The following is a 22,397-nucleotide window of genomic DNA, read 5'->3' on the forward strand; positions in this document are numbered from 1 at the left end:
CAGTGAGTTTATTTTTTGTTGTGAATTGGCACTATATAAATAAACTAAACTAAACCGAATTGAAACGCTCTAAATTTGAGCTTGCGCCTCATTTGGACGACAAGCCTGACAATTTGTGACACTCTGGTCACAAAATAAGAAGACAGTTTAAACCCAAAAGCCACACTCTGAAGGTTATTTACTTTCAGAGTCACAAAAATGTCAGGATAGCTGTTAGAGCTTTGCTGTGCACTTGAACACACTCTGCAGTCCTGCCCTTCAGAAGAACATCTTTTCCATCATTCTATCAACTTTCACTCTGCTTTACACATGTGAAGGAGTATCTATCTGTCCTGCTTTAAGAGTTTCCATGGAGACACATGCCAGCCACATGTTAAAAGCTGCCTTGGAGCAAATGGATGACATTATAGCTGGTAAGAGTCTCTGTTTCATCATCAAAGTCTCAAGAGACTGCCCAGTTTTTAATGTTAGGCTTTCATAAGACCGCCAGCAGCCAACAGATTTTGCTTATGACCACTTTACATGTGTATTTAATGACAAATTACCATGGTAAGGAAGGATTGTTTTATGTTTCCTGCTCATTCACACTGTATATAATTGACCTTGTTTCTCAGTAATTTAACTCAAGCTTCTGTTGTTTCTTGTACAATTCTCACAGAACAACGTGAGCTTTAACATACTTCTAACATTTTACGTCTATTCTTTTCTAACATTGGTGATACATTTTGCTTACAGCTCATGCTGCAACAACAGCAGTGTTGTAGCATGGAGTCATGACTCCAAGATCTACAATCAGAGGTGACAACCTAGTCATTATCACATTTAGAGACAACTTAAAGGACAGGAAAAAAGCTAATAATTAAATAAAGCAACCAACAATTTTACCATCAAATACCTAAACGTTAACATTTATTGTTTCTCCAGATTACGTTACTCTACCTTTTGCTTTAGCTTGAAAAGGCACTACATGAAAAGTATATATTTTTTTTTTCTAATTTGTGGATTTGAAAAGCCACAACTAAAGTTTGATACCATTTACATTCTACATGCAGCAGCGGGTCATTATTCTGCCCACAAGGGGGCATAACTGAAAATCCTTTTCCTCTCCCTGCAAGTCATTCTTTTTTGTTTTTAGTCAACTCAGAACAGCTGCAAAAATGCATAAAGGTTGAAATAACCACAATATTTGAGGTAAATGCAAATTCCTATATTTGTGAATTTCCTCTGTTTCATTCTCTAGGCAAAATGTATGAAGGTGTTTTCAGTCCTCCGATGCAGCCGTGTGACCAAGGTTACAAATCTTCCGATGTTGACCCAGAGTTGCCCCTCCCCACGCCCGTGGACCCTGCTTTTGTGGCACTTGAGCTGATGGAGGTCCTCATGGCTGTGCTGGAGGGCCAGAGGAGTGAGGAAAAGCAGGGTGCTCTCAGTAAACAAATGTCTACAGACACAGCAAATGTTATATTAAAATGGCTGCAAAGAGATGAGGTAAGTACGTTTTCACTTATAGTGGCAATTTTTGCACACATTAAGCAAATATAATGGAACTGTGAAAAATGGGCATGCAGATATCCACAGAACTTTGTCTTCTAATGTTGAAAGGTTTGGTCATTGAATTTAGAAGTTTTGCTGGGGCCTGGCAAGAATTACTTCTAGGATCAGATTTTTTTTATTTTTTGCTTCACTGTTGGTCTGTGATCCTGTTTAGCAACATCTGGGGGACTGTTTTCTGGCCTGCTAAGAAGTGAACCTGTAGGAGGATGTAGTGAATGGGACTAAACCGAATTGTAATGAGATCCAGAGCTTCTGTTTGGAGTGCAAGTCGTTTTATTTCCCTTTAACATTTTATCTCTTATTCTTTTTGTCTTTTCCTTTCAGAAAGAGTGTTTTAATTGGTTCACATAAGACACCTAAAGTATTTGCGCTTGTTTAGATGTGATATTGTAAACATAATGCTCACTTCCACTCTTCTCCTCTGCCTCCTCCCCTTCTGTAAAGCCTTTACTGACTTCTTGCCCCTCACCACATCTGAGAAGCATATGGTGGAAAAAAAGTTTCCTCTCCTATATTCCCCATTTAGAAAGCCCCACAGAACTTAGGTTGCTTGAGGGGTGCTGCAAGAACAAACTTAGGAGAGACAAGAACAACAAGAAGAGAAAAGGGAAAGGTTTAGGACAGAAATAGTTCAGAAAATCATTAATCACATGGAGCTCAAATGCAAAAATATGCAGCAAGAAAGAAAAAAAGGGCAGTTGAAAGTAGATAGAAAAAAATAAAAGAGGGCGTGGGGGATGGGGGCAGGAGGTAACATAAAGCCAACTGGCATAGTTTGACTTATTCAGTTCAGCTCTAAAAGTCTGAGGCAGTCTGGGCTCCAAACCACACAGACCTAGATCCTTCCTGCACGCTCCTTGTAGCACTGGGTTGTAGTAAAAGAAGGAGAGCATGCAGTGCAGTTAAAAGCCATTGTTTTGATTATGTGTTGGTGCTTCATAGCATATATTCAGTTCTGTTAGACATCAAATGTAAGATCTCAACTACAATGGGTCTGCAGAATGGAGAATTATATTGATTTCTACAAACATTTCACTTGGCTCAGAAAGGTAAGACATTAACTACTTTTATGTCTACTCTTCATACCTTCGTTCAACATAGTTGTGGAACTCTTTCCTACATTTTTTGATAAAGCTTTTTGTTTTTGCTTTTCAGTTGTATCTTTACAGTTCCCACAGTCAGTATTTCAGTGGAAGACTTTCTTCTTTCAAACATGAAGTGTTGCTTCATAATAACAGTTTTGCGTTGTCATAACTTTTGAAGAAAATTTCTCTTGTTGCTTGACATCCCAAGCTTTCTATCTTAAGGTGGTTGTCTTGTTTATTTTTCAGAATTTTTAAGTTGTTTGAACTGAATTAAAGGAGGATAGTACAATGTGTGAGATAATTCACCTTAATCTATAAAGTATCTTTTAATAAATATCTGCCATTTGGTTATGTATGAGACCACTTCTATTGGTTTCTACTAGGTTTTAATATTCACTGCTAATTCGATTAATAGAAAATGAGCTCTGAATAGAAAGCTCCATCTGTACGAGTGGTTGTGTCCTTTGACTAGACACTTGACCCTCCTTGCCTAATGATGGTGGTGCCCTGTGGCACCTGTACATGGCAGCCTCTTTTATGTGCACAGGGCAGCTTTGGCTACTATGTAGCTTGCCACCATCATTGTGTAAATGTGGTTCAGTGATGTTCATAGCTGTACAATGAACTCGTCCAGAGTCATATGGAAATCTTTTGAGAATGACCCTGATTAGTTGGCATTTGGCAACACACTTGCTTACTGCAACATTACCAACCAATTAACCAAATCAGCTTGTGTTTACAAATGATTATCTTACCCACCTCATGCACACAGTGAAAAAATAAACTTGACCCCTATTATTTTCCCTCAAGTACGCTGTTTTTTTTTTTTTTTTGCAGTTTATTGTCAGATACTAGTTAAGTGATTTCTTAATTATAAAAGTTCTAAAGATCTATCAATATCCAGTAGCATGATTTGAAATTGTAATTTGAAAACTTAATTTTGTATTTACTCATGTATTTTTATCTCGCACTAAAATATAGTTCATGATTTGAAACATTAAAGTGGGCAAAAACAAATGTGTACAGGTGCAAATATTCCCTGAGTAATTCAATAATGTACATTTCCCATATATAAAGAAAACAAGTAGGAGAAATAAAATAGGAGGAAAAATAGGATTGAGAACACTGGTGCTCAAAAGTGAAATTGATGTTTCTGATGAGACATGCGAGTTGCAAATGTAAGACGTATGAACCTTCAAGGCTCATTCACTTTCTTTTATGGGCCACAAAAGATTCAGATTTAGATTCAATATTTAGTTATGAATATTTTTCTAAGTGGATTCACTGCATGGTCATAAGTTGAAAAGTTTTGAAATTGTAGCTGCTTTTACTATAAAGCTAATAGTCTATTTAAACATTAATTTTGGAATCTCAGACTTTTACATATTTGAAAAGGTATGTTGCAATTCTTCGCAGCACAAACCACAAAAGCTTAACAATTAATTCTGAAAAACAATGTTTTCTTCTAGAAGTTCTGAAGTTCAGTTCAATCTTTTTTTTATTATTCAAATGATAATTAGGAAATATGGGTTCTATTCCTATGCTTTGCACTTCAATGACTGTGAAATACACTGAGTACACAGGCAACACTGACCTAATACAGAACTCCCCCTCTAAACTATGTAACTGGCATAAAATGTGGAACACGACTTTTAATGCTGGATTAGGATTTGTAAACCTCTTACAATCTCCACACAGTTGTGGCACTGTAAGAGGTTTAAGATTTCAGTGCTTAAAGGCTGTAAATAATAATAAAAACGAAAAGCTAATTTCCACCGAGAAACTGTTCTATTTTGTGAGTATTCAAAGATTGATCAATTATTTCTATTCAACAGGCAAACCTCACCTTAAACAACAGCAGTGAGTCCTATCAAGAGAGGTTATCACGTCTGGAGGGAGACAAAGAGTCACTAATTCTGCAGGTATGACACTCTTGCATTGGTCTTGGAAAATACAAAAAGAACAACTAAGATTGCTTAGAAATATTAGAATGTTTCCAACACTGTTTTTTTTTTTCCTGGGCATCTGAATATAGAGTGAATTACCTGGGAATTGATTCTAACCTTTGGTATCTCAACACCGAGACGAGGTAGAGATGGGAAAAAGAGGGTGAAAGAACAAAGATGTATGGCAGTATTGTGTTGTAAATGTTGCACAAGTTTCTACTTCAAGGTAGAGATGGGAAAAAGAGGGTGAAAGAACAAAGATGTATGGCAGCATTGTGTTGTAAATGTTGCACAAGTTTCTGCTTCAATGCCCAGGTGAAGCAACAGTAACAAAGTGGGTTTGGTGCTATAATGACACCACAATCTCTTGTTTTGACTGATGTGTTTTTCTTATACCTGTAGGTGTGTGTAGCACTCCGGGCGGCTGAGCAAGTGCTTTGTAGACAGGCTTAGGCTCGCACCATTATGTGACCTGATGCATGTAGGCGTGTTTGTGTGTCAGAGTAAGTTTAGAGCAGGTGCCTTTTATCATTCATTAGGCCTCAGAGAAAGAAAATAAATTCTTTAGAAATGTTTGCTTCAACAGTTGGTGTTCTGTTGACACAAAGCTGAGCTATTTAAAATCAGTTTTAACCTCTCAGCATCAAAACACAACATCACAAGTACACTAGCACCTGATTATGTGCCCATATGTGGGGTAGATTCTGTGCACTTGTATATAGATTTAGCACAAACAGTAAGATAATTTGTTTCTGGTTAATTCTTTCTTTCTTGTAAAAGCATGTTCAGTTTTTTCCTTAAACAGCTCCACATTTGCTTGAAAACTCATTTGTGGGTTGAGTAGCGGAGTTGAGTAATTGCTTCTTACCAATGAAGTACTTGCCAAATACTAATAAAAAAGAAGGCTCGCCATCTTTTGATTTATCCACAATTAGAAACTGAACTTGAGGGAACTGTTCATGTCAGAGTGATCAACACAACATGTGATAACAGTTTGTTGAAGAAGGCCATCCCACAGCAATTTGTGTTGAAGTTGTTGTGCAGCAAAAAGAGGAGCTGTAAAGCTATGTCGGTTGTGTACATTTCTTTTGCTTACTATTGACGCCTCTACTTGTTAAATAAAAAAGGTTGTGTAACAGCCAACATTTCTTGTTTCTTTAAACTTCTATCATATACAATCCAATAAATTACGCCATTTGGTTCATATCCCTTCTCATAATCTGAGATCATCTGGTCAGAAATCAGTGCTGCGGACTAAGTTTTAAGACCAATGAAGTAGACAGAATTTTCTATTCTGATCTATTCTAAGTTGTGCAATAAATGACATTTTTCTTTGCATGACTGTGAGTTAGTTAAATCTTTTAAGCATCAAAAATATTTTTCTTTGCCACCTTTCAATTAGTTAAGGCTTTATCCTGTCCCCTGTTTTCTAAGATATATGTGCTTAAATATATTTTTGCTTTTGATTGTTCCCGTCTTCCACAGTGTTTGCCTTCTTCTGTTTAGCATGTTGTGACTTCTACATGACAAACTGGTTTATAAATTAATTGTACTTAGGCAAAAGGAGCTCTTAGTATTGGGAGTAGGCACAAAACATACAGAATGATGCTGCTCAACCTACAGGTTTCATAAAATATACTGAAATTTTCTTACTTTTAGTGCCAAGTATATTTACCTTTATGTGTTGCTGAGATTCCTGTAATTGTTTCTTTATTTAGAATCACAGAAATTTCCTAATGGAACTTTTTCTATCATATCTCATATATGTGGAAATTTTAAGAACGTTACCATCAGTTTATTTTGAGAACCTATTTATCATTTTCTAAATCATCTTTTGACATACAAAACCCCTCATAGGTGAGTGTGCTGACAGACCAGGTGGAGGCTCAAGGGGTGAAGATCCATGATTTGGAAAGTTCTTTGGTGGAGCATCAACACAAACTCAACAGTACAGAAGAGATGCTACAGCAGGTAGTTGCCTCTACTAGACTTTGAACTATGTGCTTTGTTCAGACAATATTAGCACAAAACAATTTGTGTGAATCTGAACCAAAGTCTGGAAAGCCTCATAATGACTGCAACAGTAATTCAATTAACTTGTTGTTCCCATAAAAATATACAGGGTAATAAGACGGTTAATCTCTTATAAAACGTGACATTTCTGCACTTTGACGTGTTTTTCATAAGCTGCAACCAGGAAGAACTTCCTCTTCAGAAATTCATTTCTTGGATTCTGGAAAAGATAGCTTTGAATTACTTTGGCAAAAAAAAATTTATGACACTCAAACATTTTCCCAAACAGTTTCTCACTCTGGGTTCCTGTCTGGTTTATGCAAGGCCAAACTAGTCTGTCTGGGCAGGAGATTAACTGCATAGCAAGCCACTCCCCTAACTGGTAATAACCATGACTGCTCACATGCAGGCTTCTGGAGAGAAAGAGAGACAGGAAGGAAAAACAGAGGGAGGGAGAAGAGAACAAACGAGGAGGAGAGAAACAGCTGTAAAAAAGGTGGAGAGATGGGAGGGAAAAAGAGCGAAGTGGTGCTCCTGTAAGAGCTGGATGTGCTTTGCTGGCACTCGGCTCTTTTGCTTTAGATTTGAGATAGTTTGTTAGAGTCCACTGGATGAACTGGATATGTGAAACCTTGTCCAACTTGAACTCCGACACATTGTTTGCATGAAGGAAATACTGACAGACACTGGATAAACCAGGTATTAACTTTCCTTCTTATGTTGCAACTCTTGTAAAATCTTTGTTGAAGGCCGGAGTGAAAAAATCTAAATAGGTCAAAAACGTATTTAAAACTGTCTTTTTCTTCTAAGACTTATTTAGCAAGCTTGCACATTATGAAACGGGCAGCCAGTTTCTTGGAGATGTGGTCATTATGAGGCTTTGGACCTGAGCCCTAAATCTCTTCCTGGTGACAGAATTAAAATACTTTCCATGTGCTGTGTAGAAGAAGTTCAGATCCTTTCAAAAATCCTACACTTTAAATGTTTACTGGGGCTACTGTCACTGTTTTCTGCTCTTTTCTGGATGTTCAGCACCTGCTTGACATTAGCCAAGTAAGAAGTACATCTACCCTTAAGTTCTGGTTTAACTCTGATGACTAACAGCCTTTGAGGAAAGATATCACAGAGCTATTAAACTGTAATCTCCCACAGCATTGGGTTTGACAGGAGGTCATTTTTATACAGAGGACAGGGAAATGCACCTGTCAAAGTTATTTTGATATTCTGTCAATGAATGTTTTGCATGCTTTTTCTTGGTCTCACCCCCTCCCTTCTCTCTGCTATGTACTTTGAGAGAGCTGCGAAATACACATTATAAATAGTGGTCATGGGTTGTGTATATTTAGCCACCCAAACAGCTTCAGAAACCAGTGTGGTTTGTGTGGAGGAACAGTCATTACAGAGCTGGTAACTTGCTGTGCCTCACACTTCATGTTGTCTTTGTAGAGCAAGTGCTTTAACTCGTTTAAAATTGGGGGTTTAATGCATAGGGTTGCGTCTGCCTGTGTTTTTCACACTCTTGCTGTGTGTCGTTGATGACAGGAACTCGTGCATAGGACGTCACTGGAGAAACAGAAGCTGAATCTTATGGGGGAGGTCTCTTATCTGAAACTGAAGCTGGCAGACATGGAGGGAACGCAGGTTCATGGGGCAGAGAGGCAGCACAAAGCTGAGGTGAGACTTCTCACTGGCTCAGGTACATTATATAGATAATTTTGGGTTTATTGTATTGTCTTAAACTCAGTGTCTGTCAGTTAAAAAACCGGTGTGCAGAGAACAATCACTTCATTCACAGTTGCTTTGTCATAGTTTCCAAAGTGAACAATTACCTGATTTTTGACACCATAAAAGTCTTATTTCCAAATTACCTTTTATAGTTTGATTTAGTGAAGATACCGGAAATTTAAGAGGAAATTTAAACGTAACTCTGGCAGTAATGACAAGGGTAAATATAATAATCCGCTATTTGAATGTTGACTTTAAGGAAGCCCATAAACCCTTATAGGATCTGTGGAAACAAATCATTCACCCAAATACTGACTTCATTGTACCTGGGGGGAAAAAAAAGTAAATGGGACTTAAAACATTTTTTCTTAGTATATCCAGATCATTTATTTGCTTAAGACTGGCGTGTTAGATTACCAACAGACTTCCTGGGCATTTAGAGACCACATGAATTATAGAAACGGAAATCAGAACTTTTACCAGACAGGATACTGTAATGTATGTAATTACTGTCCAAACACTGCTCAAAGGATCTTTTTGTTCTCAGTTTAAAGGAGTTCAAACCCAAGGGAGCTGTCATGATGGCCAAATATGTGAGCCCTTAGTTATTGAAAGAAATTCTCAGTTTAAAAAAATATTTTTCATAAAATTTTCTTGGAATCATCTGAATACAGTTAATATTTCTGGAGGTTTGCATTTGTAGGTCCAAAACAGCACACCCATTCAATTTTTAACACCTGCTTTGACTAAAGGAGATCAAAGAAACTGCTTTTATCACTATAGTTGTCCCCCGCGTGCTGCCTTTGTTATCTAAACATTATGTCCTCACATATGCATGTTTGCATGTACACACATAGACACGCGCAGGGCAGTTGGTCCTGGAGCCAACAAGCTTATGGTTAAAATTAGCCATGGAGGCCTTCCATATCATTTGTCATATCCGTTGTACTGAACCCCAAGTAAGACTTCCTCTGTACACTGTCCAGGCATAGCATGTGTGCTGTTTACACACTGTCTGGGGGAACATGGGTAGAAATCACCTTGAAAATTTATTGATGTCTGTTAATATGAAAAACATGGAACTTTTTTGTTCCATGTTTGTAAAATCTACATAAAATATATTTTGGACAAACCAGTGTTGGCTCAGTAAGAGTAACGGTACCAGTAGGTGTCCCTTTAAATACTAATTTCAAATAGGGCTGAAACGATTCCTCGAATGATTCGAGTACCTCGATTATTAAAATTCTTCGAGGAAAATTTACCTGCCTCGAAGCTTCGTTAATTTATGTTTTATTATTTAGCGCACCGTGTTCCAGCCAAGACATTATTTGCATTAATCGTAGCTCTGACCTCCGCCTCTGAGTTGTTGACGAATGCTAAGTGTTAGCGGCATAACGTCCAATTTTCAAGTTCGGCCCGTGGGGATTTTATTGATTGATGATAATGCCCGAGTTTTCATCATTTTTGGGGGACCAATAAGCATCCTTAAAATGACTGGCGCGATGCCTGGAGTACGGCAGCCTTTTTCCTCTGGGAGCTGCTGGTTCAGAGCGAATGGCGGGAAGAGCGCTGCAGGAGTATTTATACAGGTAAGCAGATAGACTTAACACGGCGGCTTGAGTAGTTGATGCTTACAGTGTAAGTGTAACTTTATGGACTAACCGCACAATAAATTTCATATTATCCCGGTCTCAACAAACGGGTGGCGGAAATCATCGTGGCGGTACATGGCTGGTAGATGAATTTCTGAGTGTGACGAATGAAGGTGCCGTAAATATCCCGTATTGCTCCTCCCCGTTCTTACTTTCGTCCCTGGTCTACCGGTCCCTGGACTTACGTTCGTCTGTCCCCTGGTCTATTTCCTCCCCGATAGTAACACCGGTGTTACACCAAATTTATCAATATTTTGTTTTATAAATTTTTTTATCCCATTAATCGATTAACCATAATAATAATGTATAGATTACTTAATTATTAAAATATTAGTTTACAACAGCCCTAATTTCAAATGTAGCCATATGAAGATACATTCATTACCAGAAACCTGGAATTCAGTGATTTTATAGATAATATAAAACAATGAAATGAAATAAAAAAATACTTCACATAAACACAGAAAATGAAATACACACTCCTGTTAATAAGTTAACCTTTGAGGTACAAAAAAAAATTAACCAATAAAATAAATTAAGAACTTGTCTACTTTTAAAGTAATATATATTCTGTATTTTTGGTAAAGAACAATACTGTATATCACTAAATGAAGACCACACCTCCTGTGAAAGGCGGTTAGGGCATGGTGGTGCAAATAATGAATGATGGGAATACTTTTCTTCGAATGTAGTTTAAGCCTTCTTAAAGTGAATGAGTTCTTAATACCAGTCAGTTTTAACCCAAAACATAGAGCATATCAGCAGTTTTTTTCCTTTCTTTTTTTTCAAAATTGTTCAGGTTGAATATGAGGTCAGAACTAAATCTGTCATGAAAATGTTTGTGGATCACCTGATTGTCAAAATCAGTCTGACTTCTTACAGATTTTAGGAACTGTGAACAACCACAGTCTTATCCACAGCCCCACAAATCTGTCGGATGTCCTGAAAGATTTAGATGATTTTGGCAAGACAGAGTAGGCAAGCAGTGCCAAGTCATATGGGACATGCACAGACTTCAACTAACAAAGACAGACTACTGAAATAAAATTAAAGAGGTGGTTTAATAGAATTTTGTGCACATATATGCAAAAAAGGTGATGCATGCCTTTTTCTCAGAGTTTTTCATACTAACAAATTATTTATTTTTCAGTTGGTTTGCACAGCATACATATCAGATGCATGCTGGAAAGGTTTCTAAATTATTTATTTTGTTTTTGTTTTATATTTTTGTCTTATCATAAATACCTGGCATTTAACATGGGTGTAGACTTTTTAAATCCACAATATGCACAAATCCTGCATATAGTTTCTTTCTCTCTCTCTAAACATGTTCTTCTCAATGTTTTTCTTCCCCACTCTGTCAGACTGTAGTGAATTTCATTAGTGAACTGCAGGAGCAGATGTGTCAATTTCAGAAGGAGATCAATAGCAAGATCCAGGAGAAAAAGGCCTTGGAGATTTCGGCTGACAGCAGATTTCCAGTGGTGGGCCCCACTGAGTCCCCTGAGGGCCGAGGCAAAAACTTCACGGTGTCCTGTGATGGACCCTCGGGGTGTATGCAGAAGCTAGAGGAGACTCCAGACAGACCTTTGGGGAACCTGGGAGAGGGTAGCTCAGAGGCAGAGCAGCTGTGCCACTGCGGAGGAGAAAGAGTAGGCATAGTTCACCTGCATGGCTTCCAATGTTGTGCACAGCATGGGTTGTCTTACTTTATTGTGTTGAGCATCAAATGGAATCGAAACATTCACCTACTGCAATTAGCCTATATTAAGCAGTGCTAAATATAGCTGAACAAACACAACAAATACATTTTGGATTATGGAATAATGTGACATATTAAAAATTGTCAGTCATTAAAGATTGTGTGCTGTATGAAATTATTAGAGTAAGCGTCTTTATGAAAGTAACTGGATTGTAAGCCTGCTAAGTTTTCCAAATGTTCCTGTTTAGGTTTTGCTAAAAGAGCTCAGGATTCTCAAGGACAAAGTAGAGTATCTGGAGGACCAGAAGTTACAATATGAAAAGAAGCTCAAGGCAACCAAGGTAAAATATCTCTGTGTTGACATTGCGTTGCACCATAAGTGCCCAAATTCCACTGTTAATTGTCCGCTCAACTTTCCTGAATGCAGTCCAGTTTGATGTTTCAGCCAGCTAAGTGAGTCATTCTCTTGTGCACGTGTTCCCTCTTTTTTAGGCCGTTATGGGTATGGCATATTTTTCATTCAATAGAAATAGAATTAATAACAGCTTAGTCTATTTAAGTACTGTCTTTATGTTTTCTTATATGGCTTTATTATAGACATTCTTCTGCATTTTTTTCTCTTCAGTTAGAAAAACAAGTGCACAGCTTTTAAAATATAGTACATAAAAAAATACAAAGGAAACAGTCATCTGTAGTGATAAGAACCTGTAGAGTTCAGAAACCATCTTTTGCAAATTAACATCTACTTAACATCTGCTGTGACAGTGGTCTAGATGTGTCATTTTTATAGATTTTGCTGCATTCTGTCTGTGTTTTTGGGAACTGGGGACCACATTTGTTGTCGCTTTGATGTCATCAGACAGACTGGCCACAAGAATTTTGTTAAAGAGCAGTATGCCACGATTACTATGCTGTTGAGAAGTAGATAGAGCACAGGGTTTGAAACTACGTGAAAGATTTAAAAAAACTGACTGAAGCTAGAGTTTACTTTGCATAAACAGCTGAAAGGAAGTTCAAACAGTCAATCTTATAGAAATTGTCTCCTTAGATTTAGGTTGTATGAATTCTGTTAGACTTTTTGTGTTAAGACATAACTTTTAATTATCCAACTGCATTACAAAACGGATTACTTGCCAGTATAATAGCCATACCTTGTGACTTAAATTATCATACTTGTCACATTTAACTTTATTCCAAAGATGGTGACACAGTTCAGCCTGAACAAATCTTTTTCATCTGTGTCCTCCTTATGTAACTTCCTTTAAAACAAACTAAACTGTGGAGAGTGGTGGTTCAACATTTGGTGCTTTAGAACTCAGAGAAAATAACTTCTCCATTCTTTGTTTGGGGTCTTTCATACATAGCAACTTTTGAGGAGATTTGAAATGCATACATGTGTCTTTATTGAGTGTAAGCTTTTTATATGTGAACCTTTTGTAAACAGTGAATAGACCTATGTTTTCTTTCTGCTAAAATTCTTCCTTGTGTGTCACCTTCAGGCAGAGATCAGCAACCTTCAGCAACTTCTCCTCACAAAGAATGCAGAAATTGAGAGCTTGCACACTCAGTTGCTGGCTAGACCTCCTCTGACGACAGAGATCTCAGAGAGAGGTAAGCAAACAATTTGTGCAACTTCAAGCCTTCAACAACCTGCCAGTGAAATGCTACAAATACATACGTATAATTAGATGAAGACAATTATCGACTGTCCTTTTGCATTCAGTAACAGCTATGGAAACATTTTGGCTTGACCATATATAAATTGTGTTTTTGGGGGTCGTGTGTCTGTCTCTCAGAAGAGATGTACAGGAAAAGACTAAGCACCAAATGTAAGCTTATGGAGCACTCAATAAAATCTCTTGGGACTTGTCTACTACTAACTGTAGATTGACTGCTTTTTCTCTAGGGTGTTTTTTCTTAATTATCTTTTTTATTTCCTTTTGCTTTAAATCAAAAGTTTGCTTAAATTACTACTTCAGTCTTTATGTGTTTCTAAAGAAACACCATCCTTTTTGTCAAAAATTGTCTGCTTCTGAGTTCTTGACTCATAGTTATTATTGTTTACTAGAAATGCTGATGTAGTCCTGAATAAACGGGAGCCAAAATAGATTAATAAACTATGTAACTTTTTTGTGACTTAGATCAAGAACTCCAAAGGCTTCGCAGTGGAATGAAATCACTGGTTGCTACCAATGAAGAAAAGGTAAGCTGTAAAAAAAAAATTAAATCAACTTTTTAGAATTATTTTATTGTGGAAAAACATTTCATTACACCCTAACTTATTCAACTGCTCTGTATGTGGGAACACAGTCATTTTTAAGGAAAGTATCAGCTATTAGGTCCTGTTATTTCCTAGAGGTGCCACCCTCTGACCATTTACGTTTTGCACAGAGGATCTTTTGTGTTCTTTCGCCCAGAGTATTTTGCACTTTAAGCACTTGCAGACAGACTTGCGTGTAGCACATTAGTCAGGACCTGCACACACACACGCACACCCCCACATCCTGAAACGAGCCTTTTCAGACTAGCCACAATTAAGCAGGCTTTGCTCTGCCAAGTTTAATTTTGGAGTGAGCTGCATTAAGATAACTATGGCAAAACCAGGCATGGGCACCACTTCAAAACAAACACACTCCTCGCAGCTGTTTGCTGCAAAATACAGTTTCCAGTGAGGTCTAGGTTTGTTCCCTCCCTGTCCTTTACTTTGATGTAAAGGCCATATGGTGGAAGGGTAATGTCTGTGGGCGTATCAGCCACCAGCCGAGTAAAACCAGCAGCGGGTGGTCATGCTTCTTAACTTTTAATGAATATCCTAATAGGGTTATGTTGACTTTAAAGCTCCACTGCTGTGTTTTCTGCAGGACAGACAGATTGAAGAGCTCACTCTGCTCCTGAATCAGTGCAGACAGTTCAGAGATGTAACTCTCATCTCAAGACAAGGTATTGGGATTATTTACCCTTCTATATGAGTGACTGAATTTCTACCCTTATGATGTATAATGTATAATCTTTCCATAACTTGTCGCAGCTCCATCTGCTGTCAGTTCATTGTCAAATGGTCGGACTGCTTCAAGTAGCAGTGAGGAAGGAGACCAGATCCTGACCAAGACTGTTGACTCTACTAGTACAAAATCTGATGATGTGAAGTCTGAGGTGGGATTAAATAAATCTAGCTGGTTTTAAAGTTAGCGTAAAAAATACAAATCGAAACGGTCCATGCAAATTCTGTGTATTGTAATTTTTTGACCCACAACAGGTTTCAACAAATAGTTCGTCTTCTCAGCAAGCATCAATCCAGACAGATTGCGATTCCAGGTAGTAAAATACTTTTTTATCATAATGAATTTTGCATCTCTTATTGGAATCTTTCTGAGTGTGTTTTGTCTTTTTTGTTTTTTACAGAACGGAGCTACAGATTTTATCAAGTAGCTTGAATGACATAACAAACAGACATTCACCCAAGGTATTTATAGTGTTAGTGAGGTATTTACCATCCCTTATTTTATTCAACAGACATGCACATTTGATTCAAAAGTAGCAAGTGCCTCCTGTTGGTCTCATTATGAATATTTAGGGTTTTTGAATATTTATTTTGTTGCATGCACATGGTTGAAAATTACTAAGATACTGGCCCAAACTTGGAGATATAGCAATTATGTTTAGTGTCGTCTACTTGACTGTGTTCTGTACATTGTCATCACTGATTTCAAATTCTTTAGAAGTGTTTTCAAATCTCTTACCAGACTTAAGAGCTGTTGCAGTGGTCCTCGTGAAAGGACCACTGCAACAGCCTCTGTCCTCGTGAAAGCCTCAGACAGAGGCTGACACGAGGCTTTCTAATATTCATTCTCACTTTAAAAGTCAGGAACACACCAAACTAAATGTCTGAGATTTAAATAGTCAATTGCTTTCAAAATTCTGATTAATCCTGATGTTATATTCATGAGTTGAGTGGTGATAGATGTGTGAGTGTGTTATTCCTGAGACATTTTACAAGAAAAATAGCCTCATCTCCAAATTTTAGAAAAATACACTTTTTTCACATGGCCGTAATTGTATTAAATGATCTGAGCTCATTGAATTGCATAAGAATTATTAAGAATTTTCTCCCTTTTTATGTATATATCTTTTAAATTTGTAAATAGTTTCTCCGTGGTGGTCTGGGTGATGATAGAAGTCAGACTTTGCCCATGAATTCTACTCTCCTGGAACAAAATGAGAATGATGTTACAGATATTCAAAGACATAAAAATCCAGTTGAAGATGGAGACTCATGCCAAAGTAAGTTCACACAATAAATTTCATACTGTCATTCATGATATTGTAGGTTGAACAGTGTAAAATGCTTTGGCATAATGTATTTCAGAGGCCTAGAGATTCCCATGAGAGCAGACAAATTAAATTTTGGAGCTATAACCACTCTCTTCTGACCAGAAGACCACTGAACTCTTGATCACAGCTAATTGCAGACCTCCTGTCAGAGCAGATGGCTCGTGGGATAGGGTTACTTACCCAGCCCAACCTCTCCCTTTCTTGAACCAACCACATTCAGCCCAGCTCCACCCTTCCTTGATGTGACTGACCAGTTTAAATCCAGGCACACCCTGTTATCTCTTTGAACCTTTGGCACAGACAACAGACTTTATCATAAAGATATCACCATGTAAATTATCCTAAAACTTTTACGTTGATGCATTTACCCAGTTATCTGCAACCAGTATTTATCAACTCAACAAAGCATTGTGAACAGTCAGGGTATCACACATTTTTTGCATGAATTAAACATGTTAAAAAAATATCTGGCTCCATACTCATTCATCATTATCAAGATATTTTCTGTTGCGTTAACTACAGGGAAGCAGATATAATCTTTATTCAGATGTCATTAATCAAGAGCATGTTTTTGGCAGGAAGTTACTGAAGCTTAGTCTGCGCCCTGACGCTATTCTGAGTAAAGCACTTTTTCAACAATACAAACATGTCTGTAAATTAAAAAAAAAGAATCCTTAAAATGACCAGCGCTTTTAGGAATCAAGTCTGCATACTCTTTGTTCTCAGTTACTGACTGTTGTTTTTATAACCCCCTTAAGGAAAGTTGGAGAAAGCCCATGACTGCACACCCAGTGAGAATTCCCCTGCTCATTGTGAGGCACAGCCTGGCCAGCGAGCTGTGGGATCTCCTGAATACATGAAGAACAACAGGAGCTTCAAGAGATTCTGGGGAAAGTAAGTGCAGAGACACAAAAACAAGTAAGCGATGTCCAAACAATTCGAAAGAGGAGACATTTATAATTTTATTTTTATTGCAGTTGCAGTTTTAAAACTGATGTTATGACCTAATTATTAACTGACCACTTGACATTTCTTCGGCAGATTATCTGCTGATTTAAAAATGAACAAAAAAACAGAGTGACGTACCCTGCCCTGGTCATGTGAATTACATTTGGTTGATCCCAATACAAAGACATGCAAAGTGTCTGTCAGTATTTATTTTGAGTATCAAAACTGCAGTCATTTTAACCTGTCAGCTTGCACTTTTGTTCACACAGGCTTCGAAGAACCCAGTCTGGCGGCTTCCAGCCTGCAGATCCAGATGCGGGTCAGTTCAGAAGAGGAGGCTTACGTGCAACAGCGGGGCCCAGACTTACCCGAACTCCTGAATCTAACCCCACACGGTAAAACACTTTGTGTTTCAACATTTTCCTACTGTACTTTCAATACCTTAATAAATTGTATATTTTGTCTCATTATTAATTTTGTTGTTGTCAGCGACCTGAATATTCCATTCAGTCAATGGACCAAGGAGCAGGTGTGTGGCTGGCTTGAAGACTACGGTCTTGGCCAATACATCAATCTCACCAGACAGTGGGTTGAAAATGGGCAGACGCTTCTGGCAGCCACACCTCAAGACTTTGAGAAGGTTTGAGAACTGCATGCCAAATGTAACACTGGTACAAAATAGATTTTACATATCTTTACACTTGTATATTGAGTCATACAGATATTGTAAAACATATCAGAACTATTGTTTTTGTTCCCACCTTGACTTTTCTTTCTGATTTCAGGATATGGGCATGAAACATCCCCTTCACAGGAAAAAGCTGCAACTTGCTTTGAGGGCCTTTACTTCAAAGGTTGCAGAGAAATCGTCAGAGCTGGATCACATCTGGGTCACCCGTAAGCGTTAATCCGCAGGAAATATGTCTCAAACTGTTCCAATTTTAGTTAAATCCACAATGATAAAATAGGGTTCCTTCTGTCATAAACCAAACAATCGTACACAGTGTAATACATCATAAGAAAATGTAAATATTATAATTTGCCAAATCATGAAAATTCAACTTAACACATTTTTGCATGAAGCATGTTTTTAATGTTGTATCTTAGTGAGCATATCTATGTGGGATTTTCTGTCCCTCTGTAGGCTGGCTGGATGATATTGGATTGCCTCAGTATAAAGACCAATTCCATGAGGCCAGAGTAGATGGCCGGATGATCCAGTATCTCACAGTGGTAAGGCTTAATCAAATTAATACACAATTTTCTAATACACTTGAAGTAATAAAGCTGTTTTTGTTGTTGAATGAAAGCAAACTTTTCATCAAATTCAATGTTTTATTTTTTATTTTTTGTAATTTCAGAATGACCTCTTGACTCTAAAGGTCACCAGTCAGCTTCACCATCTCAGCATTAAATGTGCCATTCATGTTCTTCATGCCAATAAGTTCAACCCAAACTGTCTTCGACGCAGGCCAGGCGAAGAGGTGGATAAACACAAAAAGAACCAAGTTGAAACTAAAAATATACTTGTGGTAGTATTACGATGACAAATATGGTCATGCCTCACCGTTATTTAAAGGCATGGATGTTGTTACTAGGGAGACGTTTACTGAAATTGTAATCTCATAGTCTTCCACAGGATGGCAGCAGAGATTAAATGAGCTTAATCTCAGCCTTTATGTTTGTTTTTAAACAATTGATTTAGCTATCCATCAGCAATGATTAAATATTTCTTATACAGTAGGATTCCAGTAGGTATTTTTTTATTTCAATGGAATATTATTTCAATGACATTTTGCTTTTATTCCCAGAAACATCCCTCTCCTTCAGAGGTGGTACAGTGGTCAAACCACTGTGTAATGGAGTGGCTAAGAGCAGTTGATCTTGCTGAGTATGCTCCTAATCTTCGGGGGAGTGGCGTTCATGGTGGCCTGATTGTAAGTACTGCTAAAAAAAAAAGAAAAAAAAGCTGGTCTGTGTTATTTGTGGTTTTACATTAAATAAAATATTTTCATTTCTATTTCGCATATCTAACAACATCAAAAAGACTACACTTGGTTTCCGAATGAAACATAATATTAGGTTAAGAGAGGGTTTAAAGAAAGAAAAGGTCAAAGACCTTTCCTTTTTTTATCTAAAAATGTTTTTAAAATAAGTTTAAAATTTTACAGTAAGGTTCCTTTAGACAAATTAAATACTATGGGTGACAAATCAAAGACTAAAACATATAGCTACTCACTGTTGGTGCTACAGCATCTAAATTGCATAAACCTGATTATTTGTCCAGCAAATTAAGCCACTTCTTCAGTTCAGGTCACAAGTTCATCAAATCAATCAAATATGCTATTACACTGTATTGCCAAAAGTATTGAGTCACCCATCTACATTGTTGCATTCAATTGTTTCAGTCACTTCCATGGCTACAAGTGTAATATTGCAGAGTGGAACTGATTAGGAACTCAGGCAAAATATTATAGGTTACATAAAGTCACAGAGAAGAGGTTGCCAACTTTCTGCAATGTCACTTGCTACAGACCTATGAGCTTCATTTAGCCTTCAAACTAGTTCAAGAACAGCGTATAGACACTTTTCATGAAATGAACTTGTTTTTGCAGCTGGATCTGAGCTTTATATCTTCCAACTAAATGCTTGGCATTAGATGTAGTGGTGTAAAGCACACTCCCACAAGACTGTCAAGGGGTGAACACCAAGGGGTGAACACTGTACCTGCTTTCTGGAATTACAAATTACATCTATTTGGCATTCTAATCAACAACTATGGATGTCAAAGTAGCCAGAAAACCTGCACCTGCCTGACTGGAACATGTAGTGCCTTCTACAGATGGGATTATGGTGTGGGGTTGTTAGTTCGGCTCTACCCATTAGCTCCAGAAAAAGGAGGGCTGGTTGTTTGGTGCAGCCCATTGGTTCCAGTGAAAAGATGCTTTTGAATAGTCTTGTGTTATTTTGGAATTTTGGAGCTTATTCAGTACCACCATCTATTTGTACCAATGCACAAAGCAAGGTCTTTAAGAACATCAGGTAGCAAGTTAAGCAGGTAGGAGTTCACCCTGCAATCACTGGTCACAGGCTTGACTGGACAAAACACTTCACCAAAAATTGTGAGGTGAGGCAATATCAGTGCCTCACCTCACAATTGCTCTACTGAAAGAATGGTTGGCTATTTCCACAGCCACATTTCTAAATATTTCAAACAATTTCCCCAGGAGACTTAAAGATATTGAAGCTTTAAAGTGTGTGTGGCCAAACTAACTGAAGCCTTTGTATTAAAATATAGGATGCACTTGAGGTTCATATGTGTGTGGAGAAAAGTGGCCCTTTGAGAAATATATTCTACCTTTACATGAATATCATAAGGCATCTGTGCCTTCATTTTTCACAGCACAAAATAAACAAGACTCATTAAAGTGTAACTAAGTAGATAAATTGTGTCATTCATAAGTTTAAATGTAAATAAACTGCATATTCATAAGTGCTATTTCCAGATGTGCTGCTGACTTTTGCGTCTTTAAAGCACACTTAGAATATGTCTCCATTTCTTAGCAGTCTTGCATTAATTTATCTGTGTAGAACTGGAAGATGCTCTATAACTTTTAATGTTGACAATCCAGCACATTGAGCTGACATACTTAGGAACAACACCAAACAAGCAAAAATACCTCTGGCTTTGAAGTGAAACTTTCAACTATCTGCTGTAGAAAACCACAAGACAAATCAATCAGTTACATACCATGATCTTTAGGAACTCCTTACAATTATTGTGACTTTAGTTATTCATTTCATATTAGGTCTCCCACTTTCTCATCCTAACGATAGCCTAAAAGGGGGAAAATGGCTTCAGAGGAGGAATTGTGCTGTTCTAAGCCTTTTTTAGTAGTTTGTGGCTTGAGACTGTTTCATAACAAACTACACTAAATATTTTATTATCAGTCCTTTTTGTTCTTTTATAGATCTTGGAGCCTCGCTTCAGTTCTGAGACTTTGGCGCTGCTTTTAAATATTCCTCCACAGAAGACTTTGCTCCGACGTCATCTTGCTACTGCTTTTGCTGCCCTGGTTGGGCCTCAAGCCATGCAGGAGAAACGAGAGTATGGCAACGCCACAGGCCATGTCCCACTTACTACCACTGCTAAAGTTAAAGTAAGAAGGCCGTTTGAGCACATCCATATGTAGTTATTACAGAAAAATAACAGATATAAAAATGGATTAATATTATATTGTACCTTTTGTGTTTTTTCAGCCAAAGAAGCTGGGCTTCACCCAATTCAGTCATCTCAGAAAGAGGAAACCCGATGAATCTGCAGACTACATTTGCCCAATTGACAGTGAGGCACTAACAGTGAACGGAGTTTCCCGGGTGCTCACTCCAGCACACAGAGGCTTTAGCTCAACTTTGGACAGACAAGCTGAAAAGTGGCAACCAGCAGCTGTAAAAGCTCACAGTAATGTGCCAGATAATAACTGAATAAACAAGAAACTCAGTTTTATCTTCCACTTATTGACTTAAAATTTGCTGAAAGATTATTATGGCTTTTCACCAGGATGTATTTCTGTTGGGATTTGCTGGATGAGTTTGGAAGACTCTATGAATACATACAAGTGTTTTATTTGTCATTGTCTTTTTGATCAGATGTGAGATTGAAAATCTCAGTATCTACGAGTTAAATGTATCTAATACGATGTGAATGGTATTACAAAGGCTGCTCCCGGCATTCCTTATGAAGATTGATTCCAAAGCTTACCCCACTGCTTTAAAACTGTTTTATTGACCATTTTGTATCAAAATATTTCTGTATTTTTTTAAATGTAAATTAGGATTGTATGTACAGCTTAATTATTGACATGAAGTACTTCAAGGTTGTCTTTTTATTTTTGGAATCGTTATTTTTGGCATTTCATTTAGTATATTGGATCTTAAAATAAAGTTATTGTGCAAATAGTATTCTGCTGATTAGACAGTTAACCTAATTAGAACATAACATTGTCATTCATTAATATGCCTTAATAAATGGTAGGTTTCTAATATTTCTGAAGCATTTAATGGTGTGTAATATTTATTTCTGTTTCAACATTAGATATAGATAGACAGACAGACCGTAGTGCATGGTCACCAGAGCACTCGTGGCTTTAACAGCTAAGATACAGTGAAGAACCCTCAAGCACCCTCTGGGAGGATGTGAGCTTGGGACTAAGAGCCACCTCTGAGGGAATGATGGGTGTGTGGAAGAATAACTTGCTTATGAATAAGCTGCGTAAATACTTCCACCTGGAATACAAGAGGATAAACTGCAAAAAACTAGAATTTTTAATTTTATATATTTTCCAATTTATTTGTTTAACCCTTATAATGCACCAAAATATTTGCATAGTCTGTTGTCAGTTTAAGTTATAAAACTTAAAACAGACTATGTTGTACACAT

At 37.5% G+C, this 22,397-nt stretch overlaps 1 protein-coding gene across 8 annotated transcripts; it reads left to right on the forward strand.

The window, feature by feature from the left end:
• The first annotated feature begins 290 nt into the window (after window positions 1–290).
• Window positions 291–22,010, forward strand: ppfibp2a (PPFIA binding protein 2a). Of its 8 annotated transcripts, XM_032561059.1 has the most exons (24): window positions 291–413; window positions 1,241–1,488; window positions 4,475–4,561; window positions 6,443–6,556; window positions 8,141–8,272; window positions 11,340–11,627; window positions 11,926–12,018; window positions 13,177–13,288; window positions 13,474–13,506; window positions 13,819–13,880; window positions 14,539–14,617; window positions 14,706–14,830; window positions 14,934–14,992; window positions 15,080–15,140; window positions 15,823–15,958; window positions 16,768–16,903; window positions 17,227–17,352; window positions 17,447–17,597; window positions 17,743–17,854; window positions 18,102–18,190; window positions 18,319–18,441; window positions 18,769–18,894; window positions 20,929–21,117; window positions 21,218–22,010. In XM_032561059.1, the coding sequence occupies exons 1-24, from the start codon at window positions 350–352 to the stop codon at window positions 21,440–21,442; spliced, it is 2,970 nt and encodes a 989-aa protein (XP_032416950.1). In that variant the 5' UTR covers window positions 291–349; the 3' UTR covers window positions 21,443–22,010. The 8 variants fall into 8 exon arrangements, with proteins under 8 accessions (XP_032416950.1, XP_032416951.1, XP_032416953.1 ...); XM_032561060.1 differs by lacking the exon at window positions 13,474–13,506 and having other exon boundaries at window positions 292–413; XM_032561062.1 differs by lacking the exon at window positions 11,340–11,627 and having other exon boundaries at window positions 292–413.
• Window positions 22,011–22,397: the final 387 nt, after the last annotated feature.

This window comes from Xiphophorus hellerii, chromosome 4 (genome assembly GCF_003331165.1).
Source record: "Xiphophorus hellerii strain 12219 chromosome 4, Xiphophorus_hellerii-4.1, whole genome shotgun sequence".
Lineage (NCBI taxonomy): Eukaryota > Metazoa > Chordata > Actinopteri > Cyprinodontiformes > Poeciliidae > Xiphophorus > Xiphophorus hellerii.

Coding starts and splice junctions, on each gene's coding strand:
- ppfibp2a (XM_032561059.1), top strand. CDS start 350: ATGGAGACACATGCCAGCCACATGTTAAAAGCTGCCTTGGAGCAAATG. Junction 8,273..11,339: donor AGAGGCAGCACAAAGCTGAG/GTGAGACTTCTC, acceptor CCACTCTGTCAG/ACTGTAGTGAATTTCATTAG. Junction 17,353..17,446: donor CCTGAATCTAACCCCACACG/GTAAAACACTTT, acceptor TGTTGTTGTCAG/CGACCTGAATATTCCATTCA.